Source organism: Antennarius striatus, chromosome 1 (genome assembly GCF_040054535.1).
Source record: "Antennarius striatus isolate MH-2024 chromosome 1, ASM4005453v1, whole genome shotgun sequence".
Taxonomy (NCBI): domain Eukaryota; kingdom Metazoa; phylum Chordata; class Actinopteri; order Lophiiformes; family Antennariidae; genus Antennarius; species Antennarius striatus.
The window spans coordinates 12,732,112-12,753,753 of record NC_090776.1 but is presented as its reverse complement, the minus strand read 5'-3'; the positions used below and the strand labels follow the sequence as shown (position 1 = coordinate 12,753,753).

Sequence of the window (21,642 nt, the reverse complement as noted above, 5' to 3'; positions counted from 1 at the left end):
CATGTGATCCCGACAGGCAGCACTTGTGTTCCGGTTTTAGAGAGAGGGTGCAAGGAGAGAACTACACCGCTGACCGCCCGCCACAACAGGTGAAATAACATGGTCTGTCATTGCTATATAGGGAAGAAAGTAGTCTACATACTGCGCCGCCACCCCAGGCCACCGCCGCCCAACCAGCTGGTAAACAACACAGACACACTTGCACATGCGCTTAAAGACACTCTTTACACTGCTATGGGCATTCTGTGCACCTACAGACACGATGGGGTTTTTGCACACACACACACACACACACACACACACACACACACACACACACACACACACACACACACACACACACACACACACACACACACACACCTGACGCACAAATGACTTAAACCCATGTTTCGAATAATTGTGCCTCTGACCAAACATATACTAATGTTCACGCCATCCGTTGCACAGGTGCTGCAGAGGTGTGTCAAGTTGTCTCATATTTTGCAGACAGATGTGTGATTTGTTCCACCTCAAGGTCTTAAAGCAGTGAAAAACTGTCATAATAAGCGTTTTATGTCACCAGAAATGTGACTCTTTAACCGAATTAAACACTCTTTTTAAAAGTATTCTTGCTTTTGACAGTCTGTCCTTGCAGCGACTGACACGAAATAAAAAAAGTTCCGGATTGAAATTAAACAGCACAGTTTCCCGTCTCAGTGGATGAAATGCATTGTAACTTCTTGGCTGCCGTTTGACCCAGTTTAGTTAAGTTTTATTCCAGATGCAAAAGAGACATTTGACCCAGTGACCTGTGCATGTCAGCGCAGTAGAGAAGAGTTATCTACCTCGATACTAGCTAATAAAATTATAGGTATATAGATTCCTGCTGGTGCCTTTATTCCTAGAATACTAAACAAACTAAATTAAAACTGTCCTTACTTGATTTACTGGTAGCGGGGGTGAATGAAGCGCTGCGATTGGTTGCTTGGCTAACAGCTGGGGGTGGAGGAGGCATGGTGGGTGGGGTGGACCTGGGCTGGGTTTTCACATCCGCAGGTGAATCTGGCATTGTTCCAACCTTCTGCAGTCTGCCACCTATGAATGGAGAGGAGAAACGGGAAGAGACAAACGCACAGTCATCAAAAAAGAAAAGAAAAGGAGAAGTTCAACCTGAAAAATAACTCCAAAAATTTTAAAGTGGAGACAGCTGGTTAAAAGGGAGAGCACTGACATTTTCACCTGGGAACCATTGATTGTTTCCTTAACCCAAATGTCCAATGAAAAAAAAAAAAAAAGCACCAAAACAAATCAATGCAGGGAGTGAAAACGAATCCAAACTTGTATTGTGTCTCTCTGGTTGGAGATTTGTGGGCCTGGGAGACATATAGTAACACCTGCTCACTCACTCAGCTGCTGCTGACTGAGCCCTCCCCTCCTCCCTCCCCCTATCTCTCTCTCTCTCTCTCTCTCTCTCTCTATCCACACACACACACACACACACACACATACACACACACACACACACACACACACACACACACACACACACACACACACACACACACACACACACACACACACACACACACACACACACACACACACACACACACACACACACACACTCCACGAAGCTCTGACATCCCAATCAGTGCCCCTGCATTGCAAACTTCCAACCCCCCCAGGCATGCACACACACACACACATATATCCGCATGCACACACTGAGTCCTGCCCGCCTGTCCCATCTCGTCGTCCCCCCCCCCCCCCCAGACGACTTGACAGCCAGTGACAAGTGCAGCTGGATCTGCTGCTGTCCATCACCGCCGAGCGGCTTTGAGCAGAGCTCCGTGTTGCTACCAGGATCTTCTCTGTCCTCTGCCAGACATCCTGCCAGGACCAAACAAGGCAAGGTGGCACGAAGGCGATGGATGGAACAGCATCCGTGTGTTCATCTCACGTCAGCAGGCGACGTGAGGTGAAAACACGACACCAGGAGGATGTTCCACAAACACAAATATGCACAAGGTTTTGTTGTCTTACTTTCCATACATATGGCGTCAAGGTAGTCAACACAACACAATGTACTTTATCAGAATCGAGAGCGTTGGATGTATTTCTGTGTCTGTCTGGATTGGTGCAGCTGCTGGAACCAGATCTGTCTGCAATGTAAACCTGAGCTGGATGATGACTTTTGCTGCCAGTGTGAACATAGTTTTAGAGAACGTGTACATGTGTGCAACTGGCAGGGAGCACAATAAAGGTGCACCAGGCAATTACAAACAATGACACAAACATACAGGCGTAAAGAAATGCACGCATTTGTGCAGAAGCGCTGCACATGCCGTTGTTAAATGTAGTTAGTAATTGTTGGTTTTATTGTGCAGAGTAAATGGGGGGGGGGGGTGGCCGATATAAATGGTGTTGTAAATGTTCTGTGGAATTCATTGATTCTCAGTAACTCCTTTCTCTCTGACGATGTGTTATTTCTCACTGGCATCTCAGGGAGTACAAGTGTTTCTGGACAAGGTCGCATTCTAAGGCTTTATTCAAGTTCTCTGACTTTGTGTCGCTCTCTAATGCGTTCAACTCACAGCAAATGAAATAAATCCTGATCTTGAATAAATATGTGGATTCCTCTGAGGTTCCAATGCCATCGGAAGCTTTTCACTATTCTGAGCAAACACATATTTAATGCACAAGTGCTACGACTGTATACTGTATTTTGAATTAGCCCCTAATAATACTTAAAAAAACCATTAAGATATAATAAAAAAAATAAAAATAAAAATAAAAGTTATTATTATCATTATTAGACATGAGTATTTAGATTTGTATTATTATTGTTCTTACTAATGATACATCTACTACTACTACTAATTCATATTATTACTAATGTAATATCATATTATATAAACATTGATAATAATAACTTGGTATTATTATCATTATTACATTGCCAGTCCAAAATAAAATAGTCAAAGGCCATTACTGTCCTGAACCCTGTTAATGGTAATACCATTAATAATAATGTATTTTCCATCTCAGAAAACTGTGAACTGTGTGTTTCCTCAGTCAGCTTCTGTCTGTGTTGTTAGCCTATTTCTGAAAGCCCATGTTGATGCATCCAGCAGCAGGTATAAGTATTTAAAGAGCCCCCGCTCTGGAGTGTGATGCAGGAGGGCCATTGACACAGTGATCCTCAAGAACACGCTGCTGTTTGCCCCTCTGAATACAAACACGCCAAGTTGTGGAGAGGACAGGTAGAAAGAGATTTTCTTCTGAAGAATCCTCGACACACAAACAAGTGATTTGCGACGCTGCATCGGTGGGCTGCTTCCTGCAGGGAGGGGCTTGTTTCGCCTCCCCTTTGATTATATTTTGTGTGTCACTCTTAGCAGTGTGTACTATACAACATGTACACATGTTATTACATCATACTGTATACTGTGTATTCTATCATGTATTAGAGGAGAGGAGAGGAGAGGAGAGGAGAGGAGAGGAGAGGAGAGGAGAGGAGAGGAGAGGAGAGGAGAGGAGAGGAGAGGAGAGGAGAGGAGAGGAGAGGAGAGGAGAGGAGAGGAGAGGAGAGGAGAGGAGAGGAGAGGAGAGGAGAGGAGAGGAGAGGGGAGGGGAGGGGAGGGGAGGGGAGGGGAGGAGTGGACTGACTTGTCGGTATCTCTGCCCCGTTGTGGGATTATTGACATCTGTTTAATCTGACTGATTGGGTGGTGGGGGTCTTACATGGACAAGAGACTGGATTTTCAATATATTAATAAATTCTGCTTGGTCTTTCTTTTACCTTCCCATTGTGGTTATTGCTGATCAACAAACCACCTCAACAGAGTTCTCTTTCTATCTCTCTCTCTCTTTCTGAACCGATACGTGATCAATACAGCCTGTTATAGATCCGCTCAGGACACAGATACCTCGCCGTTTATCTAGATAGAACTATCAGAATCAAACCACACAAAATAAAATAATTACCCACTCGTCTGCCACCGTCTGCATCTCTGTCTGTGTTTCTTTAACTCTCAACAGCTGTATGTCTTCAGGTTTGACGTAACTGGGGCTGAGACATTGCTCACCAAAGAAGCTGTCTGCAGTCTGAGTTCTAAAAATGTTCTGTCTTCTGCTTTCCCCTTGTGCCATGATGAAACAAGATGAAAAACAATTCACTGAGAAGCACCCAAGAACACAGATCACAGACTGTGGACTACACACACACACACACACACACACACACACACACACACACACACACACACACACACACACACACACACACACACACACACACACACACACACACAACTTTATTTGCTTTATACTAAACTTGTTTCAGTGTCTCCGTTATGATTTTCAGGATGTTTCCACTGAAGCCCTAAATAAACACTCATGATCATGCAGGAATAAACACCAACATATGAAGACATCAGGAGGACATCGGATGTGTGTGCGTGTGCGTGCACATGTGTGTTTCACTTGAAATACCACTGTAGCTAACCGCTGCAGAACAGTCCCTTTAAATCCCATTGACTATTCAATCTCTGGTGCTCACAGACTCTTGTCAGTGACCACATAGCTCTAAAACTTTCCCTCTGTCTCTCCCTTCTTACCCCCCCCCCCACCTCCTCTGTAATTCCCCCAGTCTCCAGGAATGCTGTTGTTTTTAATTTCTCCCAGCTGCTCTGGCTGGCTGCCCGGCTGCCTGCCTTTCCACATCTGTTCCCTATCAAGCCGCTAAGGAGTCCACACAAACAGAGCCTGAGCCCCTGGCCCCCGGTCCCCCCGCGAGGCCTTCGGATGACAACGTGAAGACTTGTACCCCTTAGCCTGGACCTAAGAATTAGGAGCACAGCACCTCCACTTCCAGATGACACACCCAGACGCCATAAAGACTGCAGACAGAAGGATGTCATCGTCTTGTGACCCAGTGCCATCTCTGAAAATGATGGTTCTAGATTTGGATATTTGTGTGACGGTCAGACGTGTGTGTGTGTGTGTGTGTGTGTGTGTGTGTGTGTGTGTGTGTGTGTGTGTGTGTGTGTGTGTGTGTGTGTGTGTGTGTGTGTGTGTGAATGTGTATTAGCATCTGCTCCTGAAGACAAATCCCAGACTTCATCTTGAGCTGATTTAGTTCAGAGGTTTCAAAGTCTTCACTAATGACACGGTGGGAGATGGGCTTGTACACTGCGTCCACACACACACACAAACACACACACACACACACACACACACACACACACACACACACACACACACACACACACACACACACATGCTTAGATGCATACGCACATGCTTGTGAGTTTGCAGGATGCATGTGCTCACGCTGCGGAAACAAACACATATTTCCCTCTATGTTACTTGAGAATCCCTGTGATAGTACACATGCAGCGCCGGCTGAGCAAACACACTGAACACAAAAACAAACTGGGGGTGGAGGGGGGGTTCTCCTTAATAAGCAATGACAAAAGGCGCTCTTGTCTTTGATCGAATTACCGCGAGAAAATCAATGAAAAGTCGGCAAGGTTTTTCCAAGTCAAAAGCCTGTTGCATTTTCTGGAAAATGGATAAACTGGCAAGGTAAATAAAGATAAGTTGAAGTCAGGTGGGGAGGGAGGATGGATTGAAGACAATTCATCCAGAGCCAGAGGTGCTGAGGGTAGAGGAGTTGTACTTCAGTCTCTCGGAGCTGCAGGGATCCTGTCATACAGCGCTTATATCTGTGAAAGCTGTTATTGATGTAATTGTATTGAAGTTCTAGCGACCATCTGTTTTCCGTTGGGAGGGTCTGGCTGCCCTCGTCGGCGGTGAAGTGGTTATGTGCAGCACATCACTGCAGCTCGCAGAGAAAAAACTTCCTTTTCAGATTTTCCCAACGGCTGCTAATAAAATCCAGATGCTAGACTGGAGCTGTTTTTGCCTTGCTCCTTCACCACTCCCTCCATATCTTCTCTCCTTCCTCCTCCTCCTCCTTCCCTCCTGTCCTTTTACCCTGCTAATCATTTATTTCGCTCTTGTCATCTACCTATTCTCTTTTTGCACACTCCCCCTTCAGACCCAATGCAATCCATCCATCCCCGCTGCCTTCTCTTTCTCTCTCTCTCTCTCCAGCCACTAACCCTTAGCCATTCCTAAATAAAGGAAAGTATTTGTGACATTTGGCCGAGGCATCTGTGCCAAGAACAACTCCCTGGCTAGCCAGACACATCTGGAGAGTGTTAGGGCTGCGCTGGGCACCGGCTCCGATACTGGCTATCCCACCACACAGAAAACAGTCACAATACCCAGCCGTAGGAATCATGTACAAAACAGACTTCGCTTTATGCAGCTGTTTTTATTGCACATTGACTGCTGTTGTTGCGATCCAATAGTCGTGCGCACAGATTGCCTGTTGTGTTTGTTCCTGTAGTGACTACACTTCCTCAGAGGTGCTAAAGAAATACAGAGTTTATGATGAATAATGCAACGACACAACGACATGCGTGTATACTGAGCATGCATGAGTATCTGTGTATGCATGTGTGTGTGTGTGTGTGTGTGTGTTGGGGGGGGGGGGGGTTCCAGGGTCTCCGTGTGAGAGAAGTTGAACACCTGAACATCAATAACTGTCATGTGGACCACCTGGGACCCCACAGCCGGCTTGCACCACGGGCACACAGCCATCACCGGCACAGCTGCCACAGAGAGAGAGGGGGGGGGAGAGACTGAGAGGGTACTATTGGTAGAGAGGAGGGACATATGGGGAAGAAGCAGGAGGAAACAAGAAGATGCAGCTCTGCGAAGAGGTTATCACACTCTCCCTTGCTCTGTCTCTCTCTCATCTAGATGTTCTGATCTTTTTTTGTCGATCAGATCAGACCCTCTTTCGTCATCCTTCCATCAGATGCGCTCGTGGTCTCATTCAGACACGACATAATGCATTTTAAAACCCGGCATGTTGTTGATGGATGTCAGGAGGTTCGAGCAGAAACTTTAAGGTGGCTTCAAGAATCTGTCCTGCCTGAACCTGTAACAGTAACCTGAGACTTGAGACTTGAACACATCATGATATGTTTTTTTTTTTTGGGGGGGGGGGTCAGGTTGCAAAAGCGTAGCATGAAAACCAAACAATATCGACGCAGCGAGTTTATCCAACCCTCCGTTTCCTCATCAGCTGCCTGACCAAACACCTGCAGCCTCACCCATCAGCACTTCGCTCATCAGGTTCTTAATTACTCTGTTAATTGTGTTCAGGCGGCATGAAGGGCAGCCTGGGAATAGAGCAAGTGGGGGCTCCTGAGGACCCAGCTTGACGAGAAAATACAAAACAACAGTCGCGACAGAGCAGCCCCTTTGGAGAAGGAGCGACAACCGGCGGCTCAAAGTGCCTCATCGGCGGCGCCGGAGCCCAACGGGTGACGTCACTTCCTGTCGGCCGTGCACGCCAGTGAGGAGAGCGGAAACCAGGGCCGTGATATGGGTACATCTGTGCTACATCTGGACACATCTGGATTGGTTAATATTGGTCGTGGAGTTGGGTGGGGGAGGGAGGGGTGTGTGTGAACGGAGCAAGCGTGAGAATGTCTCGCCGTTACGTTTATGGCGTGCAGGCCCGTTTGTGGGAGAGTTGGGTCGGAGTCTCCACATCATGACATGTCTGCGATAACACAAACATCCTCTTAACTGGACCACCACCACACACACACACACACACACACACACACACATGCTACAGAGGCGACGCAGGCATGGGAACTTTATTTGTTCGCCTCACGTTATCAGGAATTTCCTTTGCGTCTCAAACGGCCGCACCTATTGATCTTTTTTAATGCATCTGTCTGCCTGACCGTCTCTCCCCCACGGCAGATGTCCTGCGTCCATTTCCTCCAGAAGCGCTGTTTGAGGAGGTGTATCCAGGAAACGGCGGCCGACTCTCACTTCCTGTGTGACAGGTGTGCGATGGAGGCCTGACAGCTGCTGTCCTGCTCTCTCTTTCCCCGTCTGTGTTCCTCTCTCCCGTTTCTCCCTCTTTCCAGCCAGCTGCAGCAGAGAGCAGCTCTGTTTGTTCTTACGTCACCGCCGCCGCCTGCTGATTTACGGAGCACAAAAGACTCCCATTTGACCCTGGCAACACACACACCGCAGCAACTGCAGCATCCGCGTCCTCTCACACCCTGACATCCTCGTGTGTTTCGGTTTGCCTGTTTTTGTCCCCGATGTCTCTCGCTCTGGTGATTTGTGCGCCGGTAAAATCCCCACCGCCGAGCTGTCACTTAGTGCAAAGATAGGAAAACAAACAGCAGATTAGTCATTCTCCTGCTCCATGTCGTGTGTTTCATTTCATTCGGCGTTTAAACGTTTAAACGTCACTTTGGAGCTGTCAGCGCTGACAAAACTATCTGCAGTTCCATCCGCCCCCCCCCAACACACACACACACCACAGCCGGCGAGCTCTCGCATGTCTCTCCGTTCATCACACCGGCGCAGCAACAATAGCTCCTGACATGAGACATGCAGGGGTAGGGTGTTGCATATTATCCTGCAGGACCCCCCCCCCCCCCATAGGTTTCACACATGCACATAAACAGAATGTAACTGGGAGGAGTGGGGGTGCATTCATGTGACAGGTTAGAGAGAAGCTTTGACGGTATCTCCATTTAGCCCACAGTCATCTCAGGCTGGAGGCCGCTGAAATAAACACCAGCAATCCTTCAGGGACACCAGGAGACTATGGGACGCTGTCACAAACCTGCATCGAGCGGGGGTGACCGTGGTGTCAGTGACACCCGGATCGCTCGCGCTAAGTGGCGAATTAAGTCAAAGTAAGTGGACAACGAAAGGCGCCGCTTTGATGACCTCACGGCCTCTTTGTGAGACGTTAGAGGTTGGAAGTTGAAGAAATCACAAAAACTGAGGTTAAAGTAAAAAGATTGTAACATCTCCTGATGTACCTGAAAGCCTCATAGAGGTTAGAACACGATCTCGCTTTGAGGCCGAGAGAATAAACTACTACAACACAACCGACCATGACTTTAACCACCTCGCTCCTCCTCTCTGAAGCATCAAACATCACCTAAGAAATTAAAATGTCCTGGTTACAATATGTCTTTTACAACAGGTAATGCTTTTTATCTAATTTGGCAGAGTTGCGTGTGTTTGTGTCTGACACAGAGAGAGAGACAGAGAGAGAGAGGAAGGAAGGCTGGAGCCAAGATTAAGGTCTGTACGACTGAACAACGGCCCTCAATGGCTCAGCCTCCCATTTGAAGAGAGACGGAACCATCTGTGTGGCACAGGATCTGTTTCCAGAAGATAACAGCTTTTTTTTTTTTTTTTAATTTCACAAATACTGTACATGGAGAAAGAGAGAGAGAGACAGAATAGAAGTGAGCGACGTGCCTTCCTTTCCAATCTCTGCATGCATGTTCCTCTGTTGCAGGACTTCCTCAGACATCTACAGATGACCGGTTCGGAGGAGAGGCATTAACAACTTCAGTTTGTATTCTGTGTGCGCTTGTTTGCCCCCCTCCCCCCTTGTCGTAAAAGGCCTCGGCGTGGGACGAGAGGAAAGGGAGGGATTGCTGATACCAGGTAGCGGTAGCAATATGAACTTCCCATTTTCTCTGTTGGCCCGTCCGTTGGGCTTGATTAAAACCGAGCTCAGGACCCCTGTAGATTACACCAGCTGTTTCCTGTGTCTGACTCTCATCTGAACACACTTCCTACCATGAAGAGGAGGAGGTGGGAGGAGAAGTTGCCGCGAGGAGAATGGGACGAGGAAGAGAAAGGGGTCAAAAGGGGACTGCAGGTCAGCGGGAATCTGAGGAAGTAAAAAGTGAGGAAGGACGGCAGGAGGTGAAATAGACAAGAGAGGGAGGAGGAGGAAGTGCCAGATATTCAGCCACATTCATGATGGAGCGTTCCCTTCCTTTTGAAATGCATAAGAAAGGATGCAATTTTGGAGTTCTAAAGTAATTTCAGGAACATGAAACAAAGGATTCCCTGAAATGCACATCCGTAAACGCCTTAGATATGAAACGTTTCACCTGCTTCTGCATGCATGGAAACCCAGAAAACCTTATAATAAACCTTATAAATACAAAATGCCTGTGCGGTGTGTGCAGGACTGCGAATGTAGGGAAACAAATGAGTGAAAGAGTGATATTTCACACACACACACACACACACACACACACACACACACACACACACACACACACACACACACACACACACACACACACACACACACACACACACACACACACACACACACACACACACATCTGGGGTTTTGCTTGGCCTCCACCCTCTGTTTGGCTCCCACGCTGTGGTGTCAGCAGGCCAGCCATTCAGCAGTGTGTTTCTCATTCCGTCAGATGTTGGGAAGCTGTTCTCTTCTCCACTCTGGTCTCTGACATTCCCCATCTCCCCTGAGAGGCCAGGCAGCCTTGTCACACTAATGTCAAACACATGTGGAACAGACCAGGGCAGGCAGACCAACACACACAAACAAACACACACACACACACACACATGCACAAAGCCTCCTGGACACAGTATGGTGGACAGCCCAGAAGGTACCCTCGACCCACGCAGGTCTTTTCCCACTGTGCATTAGAATAAAGAGAGGTGAGACCATAGATATCAAGCAGAATGAGCCACTTCATCAATCCTGAAGAGGTTTACTTGCTCCATAGTAACACAAACACACAAAGTCACACACTGAGCTCTCTGTGCTATAAGTACAATATGTTTCTGCTCTGGGCATCCACACCAGAAAAAAACACATTCATTTATCCTCCTAAACATAGAAAACCCCAAAGCACTTTAAAAAGTCAAATAACGTGTCTTTATAAAACATTCCAGTTCAGTTTAGTTTAGGTCGTTTTTTGTTTTTGTTGCTTCACGTTCACAGCAGCAACGATAAGAACTTGTGATTACAACTGAAACAAGTCTGGACAGAGAAGATTTCAGATCTTGCAGTGGATGCTGCGTTTGTCACATCACCTAGAAAACTCAGCATGCATGACTTTCAGGAAGCCCCCCAATGCTCACGCACAACAGCACACACACACACACACACACACATACACACACACACACACACTTGTTTGTGGGCCAGGTGTCTGTGTTATGCTGACCACCTGACCGGCCTCGCTGTGTGCTCGCGGCTCCCGCCCACCAGAGGCCATCTGCTCCGCTCATTAATTAGTAGACATCCAGTTTCACCTGCACCGCCCGCATTTAGATGACAATAATCACCACACACACACACACACACACACACATACACACACACACACACAAAGCATGCTCAATAAGCCCACACACTCGTACAGTAAACATGTAAACATACCACCGGTACCACGGGAAGGGTCGTCAATTAAAATGGTGAGAGGTCCAGTTAGTCACACACACACACACACACACACACACACACACACACACACACACACACACACACACACACACACACACACACACACACACACACACACACACACACACACACACACACACACACACACACACACACAAACACTCAAACACACACCCTCTCCTTCCCTGCTGAGGTCTGGTTAGATATAAACTGCCAACACTTTTTGCAAACTGCAAACATTTGTCTCTAAATTTGTCTCGCAAATGAATTGTTTTTACAAAAAAACCACGACTCCATCAAAGGAAACCTCCATAAAGTGTTCTTTTAGGCTACTTTATTCCTGACAATGACTTGAGATGGAAGCACAAAACCTCTGAAATCTCACAAGTCACATCAATGACAACGCTCCTTCCAAAAAGTCAATCTGTTCCTGCTTGAACTCAACATGAGGAATCATCCGTCTCGCTCTGAACTATCTGTTTGAGGTCATTTCTATCTGCGTTCATCTTGTCTTCTGTCAGATCTGATGATTCTCCCATTTTGCCATGAACATTTGCATTTCCTTTCTAACTGACCGATAGCTTCCTTGGCTCGGTCAGTCCTGACGCTGGTGAGCTGATGATGTCCTGGTGAAGCCTGATTGCTCTATTGATGACCTCTTCTGTAAGAGTGGAACCCAGTCTGGTGGAAAAAGCGGCGTCGGTTGACATCTACCACGTTTAAATGCTCTCTGTCATTAGAGGGTGTGGTCTGCTAGCTCCAGCGCACATTTTTTAATGTGGTCTTTGCAGGTTTAGCAGCACCGGGGAGCTCCCTTCCCTCAGTCCAGCGTCCTCTTCCATGACCAACAGTCATGTGTGCTGGGTTATTGCTCTTTGTGCATCAATGTCCGAGCAATCTCTAAACACCCTGGAGGTTCCTGCGGACGACAGATGACGGACGGATGACGGACCCCATTCGGCGGCAAATTCAGAAGTATATCTGCTTCTGGTTTGTTGTACCTGCTCACGTCCTGCAGGCCTAACCGCCCACGGTGGCAACCGAGACTCGAACCCAGGATGCTCCGCAGAGCCCAAGATTGTTCTTATTGGCATCAGGTGAAAAATGACTGAATTTCTGATGTTAAAACCCTGGTTTTAAATCACAAATAATCTGACATGAGCAAAAAGTACAAAAATGAATGCATCTTTGAGGCTTTGTTGGTAAAACAAGATTATTTCTGTGGCTGAAATGGCAGCTGTGAGTAAAGAGAAGAGGAGTAAGGGGAAGTAAAGGACGATTTCTTGTATTTTCCCATTGAATACCAGTATCAGAGTTGACCGTCTGCTGGCTTCTACGCTTCTGCTTTCTTCCTACAGAGCAGTGTGCTTCCTTACGTGAAACCACCCCATCCCATACACCTGTAACGCGGCAGTCTGGGGGTCATGATGAATGAGCTCCCTTTAAAGGAGAGCTATTTCATGACAGGCCGCCGGCCGGGCGATGTGGTGGGGCAGGGTGTCTGCACTGCGGTTTCACCTATGCAACCTCCCATCCATTGTTGGAGACAATTATCAGCTGTTCAATTATTCAGATGATATTTACCAGGGCCAATTACGCCGGGGCCGTGTCCCTGCAAAGAAAAGGGGCCTGAGTGTTTTACTGTGGAGCTCAGAGGCAGGAGGGTGTAGTGTGAGTGGGAGTGGAAGCCTCCGGTTGGACTTCTTCTCAGGGAGTGTCCCCACAGTCGCAACGGCTGCTAAAAATTTCCACCGCAACTTGTTGGTTTTTTTGTTTTTTTTCTGCTCGCTTCTTGGTGTTTATATCATCTGGCTGCCACAGGATTCCTGCTAAACACTTCAAGTCTCTGATTTCTTGAGGCATCATCAACAACAGACAGAAGTCGATTCCGAGGCAATCGTGGGTCCCGTTTCGGGGTCACCAAGCACCTCCATCTGATCCGGGTGGACGCCGATTTCACCCAGACCAAACATTTTGTGTCACCACTTTGTCTCAGCATCACTTTGATGTGTGTGTGTGTGTGTGTGTGTGTGTGTGTGTGTGTGTGTGTGTGTGTGTGTGTGTGTGTGTGTGTGTATGGGGGGGTGTTCTCTCCCTCTCTCTGTCTCCCTCCCCACTTCAGTTCTCTCACCGCACTCAGCACAACACTAGACAGTAGCAACAACAGCCCAAATAAAGAGATGAGTGCATATTAATAAGAATAATCACAAAGATAACGATCATGATATTCAAATTTTCTGTGCTTGAATTTAATAAGAAATCATCTTTTGTAAATTCAATATCCTGACGGTTTCTGAGATATATTTTTTTTATTCTATAGGATGAATTTCATCCATTTTTAGAAAAGGAAACATACATAAAAAGGGTGAGCATACACTCATGAAGGTCTTATAAACCTTTAAAACAAGTCACACCAAGAACAAATGAGATGCTTTCCATTATGGCTTCAATGCAGTTGAGTCTGAAGGTTGTGGACTACTTACTTTGTGAAGGTCGAGGTCAAGTTGAGGTAATTGTAGCGGTGATAATCCAGTAGTTACTAAAACTGGGTTATATCGTCTCCCTCCTCATTATTTGGATAAAAAAAAGGGTAAAGCCTGTCTCTGGAAATAGTGCAGGGAAATATTCAGGTATTATTCCTCTTAAGTTTTAAAAAAAATGTTTAGAGGAAAGAGAGGCAAACGCCACAGTCCAACAAAAGAAATGGTTCAACTTTCCTTTAGGGGTTCAAAAAAGTGTCTTGACTTTCCAGGAGGGTTTTATTTAAATAAATTATGAGGTATTTCTCGTCTTGAAAGAAAAACGAAGCTGTTGGATCCTTAAGATGTCTTTGGTTTTTGTAGTCTTTCTCTTTCTGCGTGCGTGTGTGTGTGTGTGTGTGTGTGTGTGTGTGTGTGTGTGTGTGTGTGTGTGTGTGTGTGTGTGTTTTAAAGCAAACAGCTACTTGTGTTGACAGAGATGTTAAAAAATCACAACTTGTCCCAGTCTTTTAAATCCTCTCTTTCTCATCTTAACCATCACAGACAGAAGAAATTAAAAAACAGAAGAAAGACACGCACTTCCAACTTTAACAAAAAAAAATAAAATTAAAAGAAATCGAATGGCAGTCCTTTCTGGTGTGTTTAAAACATAAATTTTTTTTAAAAAAAAACTATTCACAGGTAATGATTGTGTCGCTGTTCGTTCCACGGATCCTTGCGTCTCCCGTGTTAAAAAAAAAAAAAATAAGCAAACGAACTCGTCTTGTCTGCAGGGTGCGTCTGTTATTCCTCCAGTCACAACTTAAAAAAGCATCTTGTTGACTTCACAGTCCTTGGTGTGAGGAGCGAATCCACGCGCATCCGCCGTGGACATGAATTTCGTTCGTGTTTTTCCCTCGTGAAATCACAGTTTGTTCACAGTCCGCTGCGCACCACGTTTCTCCGGATGGTCCTCCTCCGACGCGCCGACCCTCCGCGGACCTGCCTTCATCCAGAACCGGCTCACCAACACATCTCCTGGAGAGGATCGCAGGCAGCTGAGAACATCTTTTAGGGAACAATCTCCGTCAAACGGACTTGTTGTTTTGTTTTTTTTAAAAATTATTTTCTGTTGTTGTCTTCACTGATGAGTGGAGCAAACGGGCCCACAGCGCGCAGTCACCGCGGCTCTCTCCTCCTCCTCCTCTCTCTATGTCCTGTCTGTATGTCTGTAGCCTTCTGTCTGCGTTTAAACACCATCTGGAGCTCCTCTCCCTCTCCCTCTCTCTCTCCCTCTCTCTCTCTCTCTCTCTCTCTCTCTCTCTCTCTCTCTCTCTCTCTCTCTCGGGTACCACTAGAAGCAGGATTTGGCAGCTTCTGTACAGGTATCCTTTCTGAATTGAAGGCGATCCAAATGGAGGAGTAAAGAAATGATGAAAAGAGGAAACACTTGGCCCTGTTTTATCTGTTTTACCTGTGCCTGAATAAGTGATGATCGGTTACACTTTGTTAAAATTACGGTAGCTGATAATGTAGATGATATAGGCCATGTGTGCACGAATGGCTTTCAAACAAATTTTATTGGGGTATTACTTCACTTATTCACCCCCCCACCCCCACCCCAACCCCAAAGAATAACAGCTGAAATGTTTGTTTTGCTGTTCCACTGTCTGCCAGTGGAGGCCGCTGTTTCCTCGTGTCAGGGCCACGACTGCAGAAAAACAGAATATAAAGAATCTATCTGTCTGTCTGTCTGTCTGTCTGTCTGTCTGTCTGTCTGTCTGTCTGTCTGTCTGTCTGTCTCTTTAGCAGGATTTGAACTTTGAAATACGTCTTGGATTTGTGTGTGTCGTCATGAAATGAAGGTACCCTGACACTCGATGGACGCACACACACATCTAGAAACAGCGAGGCGAGGGAGGCAGGTAGGTACGACACCTGGTGAGAATTCTCCACCTGTCACCCACCTTTTGCCTCACCCACTCGGCCTCTCTCTCCCTCTGGCGGACGCACACGCCCGCCCAGACTCGTACGTACGTTCACAGCCGTGGCGACAGAACAGAAGACAAAGCTGACACACTGCTGACCCTTCCCGTTTCCTACAGAACAAACACAACCAGCTTGTAAAGTACACACCGACAGCTGCTCGGCTATAACTCTGGTCTCACCGGCCTCCAACGCCACCTCCACGTGGAGCACGGACGACTTTTAAGAAGAGTTGAATACATGGAGAAAAAACGCACAAGTGAGATATATCTGGTCTCTTGTGCGTGGATCGATGAGATGAAAGAACTTCATGTTCAAAACTTGACATCATTAACCGATCACATACATCCACTCCAACCCAGCAGCACTTCATCCATAGAAACCATTAGAAGCAGTGTGTGTGTGTGTGTGTGTCGTAGCGTACCAGGATGCATGTACAGTTGTCAGGGAGATGGATGCAGCGTTCACCGAACCCACAATGTATGCTTCTCCTTCAGAGGTATGGCCTGAGGTGCCTCTATGTTTGTGTGCATCTTTAATATGTTACCATAGATGTCTTATTTGTTTCCTGTGCAGAATGCAGAATAAGGAAGGTGTGTGTGTGTGTATGTGTGTGTTCTTGTTTGTGTGTGGCCTTGAGTGACAGAAAGGTTGGTAATGGGGGTTGCATCCAAAGAAAGGAGTCCTGTCAAGGTGTCAGCTCCAAGATTGACAGGATGCTATTCTCCTCCGGAACAGCGTCAGTCAACCTGTCAGCCTCCGCGTCCGACAGCCTCTCACTCCTCTTAATTTGGCCTTTTGTTGAGCGGTCACTGGGTTAGCTCCGACACTCCATGTGGCCCCTCTGATAAACTACACAATGAAATAGACACACTCTCTGGGAACCAGCCTCGATGGACTCCCCCCGAGCCATAAAACCAGCAGCGTTCATCTCTTTGATGGCATTAATGATGAAAACAGCTTTGTCTGTTCCTTCTCTCCTCTATCTCTCCCACTCCCTCCACCGCTCCAGGATTCGGACCCCTCCTAGTTGGCCGTGCACTCAGATGCAAGAGCCGGCTTTAGTTATTGTGTCTGTATGGAAATGACTATTTCTGTGTGTGTCAGAGTAACAGCCTGAGAAGAAGAGAGAAGTTTAGTTTGCAGCATTTCCTACAATCACACATTGTAAATCCTTTCCTATGGTGGCAGCCGCAGATAAGGCCCTAAGCCGACTGAAAGGAAGGCTAGGACCATTGTGTTCCCACACTCCTCTCTCGTCTGCTATCCTCTCCTCTCTCCTGCACCTTCACCAGACCTCCTTTCTCACATCGGTCGCCATTTAAGGCATGATCGCAGACGACACTTTATCCCAAAAAGAGCACATTTTTGTATCTCCATTCCAGAAGCGTTACAGGGATTTCTATTGCGATAATAAATTCCCTTTGAGTCACATGACTCCTCCCTGAATGTGGGGATTTGCGATTGGAGCGATGCATTTCTGAGAGGATGTTCTTCTTTCTCTTTGGATGTTAGCATCTTCTCAAGTTGTGCTGTAATTTTGTGAAAGAGGACAAGAAGGCTGGCTGTAACGCAGCGCAGCGTGACAGACCATTGACCCTCACTCACGCTGGAATTCTGTTCTTACAAATTGAACTTGTCAACCCGGTGACATTTTGTTTGCAATTTGAGCAGCGGAATGTTGTTTGTTTGAATCATGTGTGAACTATGTGAACTCCAAATTTAATCCATGAGAAAAAAATGAGCATATACTTCAACTCAAGTGACAACACAACAGCAAAACGCAATAACTAAAATCCAAGTTTTATTTTTTTAAGTCATGCAAAAAAAAAAAAAAGCTTTCTAAATAAATAGGCACATGTGTATTTCCTTTACAGATCCCTCAAAGCGGGGTCACATCTGAGCAACACAACCGACACAGGAGAAAGTAATACCTGATTGTCTCCAGTATTGAGTCAAGACCAGGATACGCAGCCTGAGCTCGGAGGGAAAGAGGAAAAGGAATCCTAAGCATGCAAGTGAATACATGCCCATAAAAAAGCACCTGCTATATATGCTATATATATATATTAAATATATATCCACTGTTCCCAAGAGACAATATGTATGTGTGTGAGAGAGTGTGTGTGTGTCTGTGTGTGCAGACAGTTGGTGGTGCTGGCACTGGAGATAGTGGGTAGAGGTGGATGAGGCACTGTATCAAGTTTTGAACATCTGTTCCTCATAGAAACCACAAAGCTGCTGCTGAGGAAATGGAGAGGGTAACACACACACGTACACACACGTACACACACGTACACACACACACACACACACACACACACACACACACACACACACACACACACACACACACACACACACACACACACACACACACAGCTCTCTTTCGAACACACCTCTCCTCCCACTTGTGCCCTCACTTTATTTTTCCTTCCTTATTTACTCAGTTTTTCTTCCTCGTCTTGCATCATCATCAGCGCCCATCTTTTCCAACTCGTCGACCGATATCCGCTCGTGTCCGTGGAAAAAATAAGGTGATGTGATCGTCAAGCGTTCCATGGATGGATGCTGAGGCGGTTACAGATAATGTGTGTTTGTAGCTGATCATCACCGAACACAACTGTGGGGGTTTGAACTTGGTGGGGAAAAAAACAAAAAGTCAAGAAATGAAACACATCCTGCTTGTTCATGTGTTTACACCTCATCTTAAAGTCCCTTTTAAAGGATTATTTTACATCTTTTTTTTTTGATTGGCACCAAATTCCTGACGTCTATGATACACTACGCACACGAGCCGTGGCTTTGTTAGGGATTCACTGCACCCACTCCTTTAAAGTCCCTTGATTTAGTCCTTGCTCCTTTTCTTCCTCTCTCCATCTCCCTTATTGCCTTCCTCCTGTCTATCTGGGCCTGCTGTGAAGGGTGTGCGAGCGCTGGGTGGCAGTTCCTTAGTGTCTATATAAGTGTGTGTGTGTGTGTGTGTGTGTGTGTGTGTGTGTGTGTGTGTGTGTGTGTGTGTGTGTGTGTCTGTATGCTGCATGCGGCTGATAAGACCCGGGGAGAAGAGCCAGCGTGCCGACATATTCTTGCCACCGCAGTTATCGCCCGTCGCAGCTGTGCCTGAGCTCTTCGACATCTGCTCCCTCACAGGAAGCCTATGCTGCAGCTCACAACACCTTGCACATACACACACACACACACACACACACACACACACACACACACACACACACACACACACACACACACGCATATAGGCAAACGTGCACGGGCGCACACATTGGTTCTCCTTCTCCATACAGCGTTAACGTATTGCTGGACCGCACTCATAGCTCCATCAGGTGAACTAGAAAGACAAAAAGCTGTGTTTACAGTTCACATTTTGATTTCCTCAGTTCCTCTGAGTTCTGCCTGGATTTTATCACAGAATTACAGGGGGGTGCTTATGACTAAGCCTAATTATAGAGGCCTTATCACTGCGACTTTCACAAAGCTCATTACTGCCAAGAGACGGCAGCCGCTGCAGGTAATTCACTCCGTTGGGTATTAGTCCTTGCTCTGGCTTACAGTTCCTACATACCAGAGTCTATAAAATTGGGCCTTTAATGTCGGATTCTTAATGCATTTCTCTCTCGTTGAACCCCTTTACTGAAGGGTTCCATTTTAACATAAAGACACTACTTCAGTGTTTTAAGAATCAATTACATTCTTCTCTTTCTTTCCCTTGTAAGACTTTCAAGTGTCCCTCATCCGCCTGCAGGTTCTCCTCTGTGATTCGCCTCACGATCCTCACGACTCTCGCAAAATCCAACGAAACTGAGCAGCAAAATTCAAGAATGAAGTTCTGTTCCCCACAGGTGTATTTGGAAACCCAGAGAAAGACCCCCAGAAACCTTCTTACCCCTTTCCTTTCCTGTTCTATGGGATGAACGTGCTCCACCGGGCTTGTTCACACTGATGATTTGCGCTTGACAGCTTGCATGAAAACCGTAATATGCAACAATAACAGGATGCTGTTTCGTTAAATTGGTCAATTTCAACCTGATTCATGATTTAGTTGGGTTGAAATGAGTTTAGTTTATATATATTTATTCACAAGCGTACTGGGAAGGGATCCTTAGATTATGTTACATGTTAAAATAATTTCCACTGCGACGCTGGAAGTCATTTTAACCTTGAATCCCTAGCTTCAGACATCAACTGATCCGCCAGCAAAGCGGAGAAGCCTCACATCGCTTTCATAGCATGCAGCACTAAGTCAACACAAACTGATTATCCATCAATCACTCAAACTTAATGAGGAGTCCTGACAGCCGTGGGACTCTCCATCACTCACCGCTCAAGCGCTGCTAAAAGATTTCTTGAAGCAGGTCGTTTAAAGGAAAACGAGCTCCTACCTTCACTGTATCTGTAGCGGCTGCCGGTGTACAGGTTCGGATCCAGGGCTCCGGGCGGCGGCCTGAGGGCGCCGTGTTTGTCCCGCAGCTCTCTGTGGCTGATCAGGGTGACCGTCGGGATACGTGGCGTAAACGCGGGATCGGAGGACGCTCCGGCTCTGAGGCTGGCCTTCTTCTGGCACTCCAAGTGGACCTTGGCGGACATGTTGAAGATCGATCTCCAATTTGTTCACCAGCTGAAGGGTTTCAGATGTAGGTGAGGCACCGGGTCTCCTCTAGAGTTCCAAGCCGTGAGGTAAAAACAATTGGTATTAAAAAATTTCTTTGAGCTTTCTTGCGGGGACTTGTAGATACGTGGAATCGATCACTCCATGACCCACTGAACTGCCACGCAGAAGACGGTCGTCTAGCAAGGAAGCTCCTAACAGAAAATGAAACCAAGGCTGCTTCCTCTTCTTCTCCCTCTCATCTCCTCATCATAGATCCTTGTACTGCTCGTCTCATTCCTGGATTCCTCCGGTTCGTCTCTTGTGCTTCACGTCTGCGTTAAACTTTAGAAGGACGTCAGGTGGTCATGTGTAATTATTATCTGACCTGCTTGGCATGTCTCCTGTGTACACGTTCCTCTTTCTTTTCCGTTGATCTCGGTCTCTTCATCTCCCTTCGTTAACTCTCAGCAGTGTGCGTGTGTGTGTGTTTGTGTGTGTGTGTGTTTGTGTGTGGGCTTGTGTATCAGAGTGTGTGAACACCAGTAGCAGGCCAGCCTGTCTGGTGGCTGAGGGGCTGTGCTCTCATCTAAACCCTCCTCCCGCCCTGACTGCTTGTGCTGCACAAAAGAGAAGTGTGTGTTCCTATATTGTGTGTGTGTGTGTGTGTGTGTGTGTGTGTGTGTGTGTGTGTGTGTGTGTGTATGTGTTGCAGCTCTACAGCGGTGCTGGCAGTGGTGATAGCAGTAGTCAGCAGCAGGCTGCAGGACCTGGGCCTCTGTCTGGGCTTCCTCCATCAGGAACCAGCTGTTAACGTGGCCAGTTTACACCTACCAGTCTGTTTCCCAGAATCCTTTGCTGTCGCACAACCAAAAACCTCGCGTTTGTATATCCTAACATCAAACTGGGTGCTCCAACTTTTTCTTCCATGTTGATTTGCATTTCTTGTATTTTCTTCTGTGACGCGTCTTTTTTTTTTTGTAGATCACAGTAACAAGCTTTTCCGTCACTAACATGTTCACAGAAGAAGAGTTCAGAGGAGGATTTCACATTTTCATTGCTCCGAGTCCGATTAATAATTGTACGACTTCTTTTCCTCGGTCGGCCGACACATCTCCAGTAAGTCTGGCGCTGCCTGGCCTTTAAGTCGTGGTTTGGTGCAGCTACAGAGAAAATATGTGTTGTCAGCCTGTCAGATGATTGATTTTCTTCACCAGCTGTTTGGTTCTCAGACATTC

General features: G+C 46.6%; 1 protein-coding gene across 5 annotated transcripts in view; it reads right to left on the bottom strand.

Annotated features, from left to right (window-relative positions):
• cbfa2t3 (CBFA2/RUNX1 partner transcriptional co-repressor 3) overlaps nt 1-21,020 on the bottom strand; it is a 36,100-nt gene extending 15,080 nt beyond the window's left edge. The window contains exons 1-2 of one of the 5 annotated variants that reach the window (XM_068336576.1): nt 20,199-21,020; nt 922-1,077 (exon numbers count right to left, since the gene is read on the bottom strand). In XM_068336576.1, the coding sequence (XP_068192677.1) occupies nt 922-1,077; nt 20,199-20,403 (361 nt within the window). In that variant the 5' untranslated portion in view covers nt 20,404-21,020. Of the gene's footprint in view, nt 1-921; nt 1,078-13,836; nt 15,039-20,198 lie in introns of those variants that run through there. The other 4 variants (XM_068336654.1, XM_068336420.1, XM_068336493.1 and 1 more) reach the window with 4 other exon arrangements.
• Nucleotides 21,021-21,642: the final 622 nt, after the last annotated feature.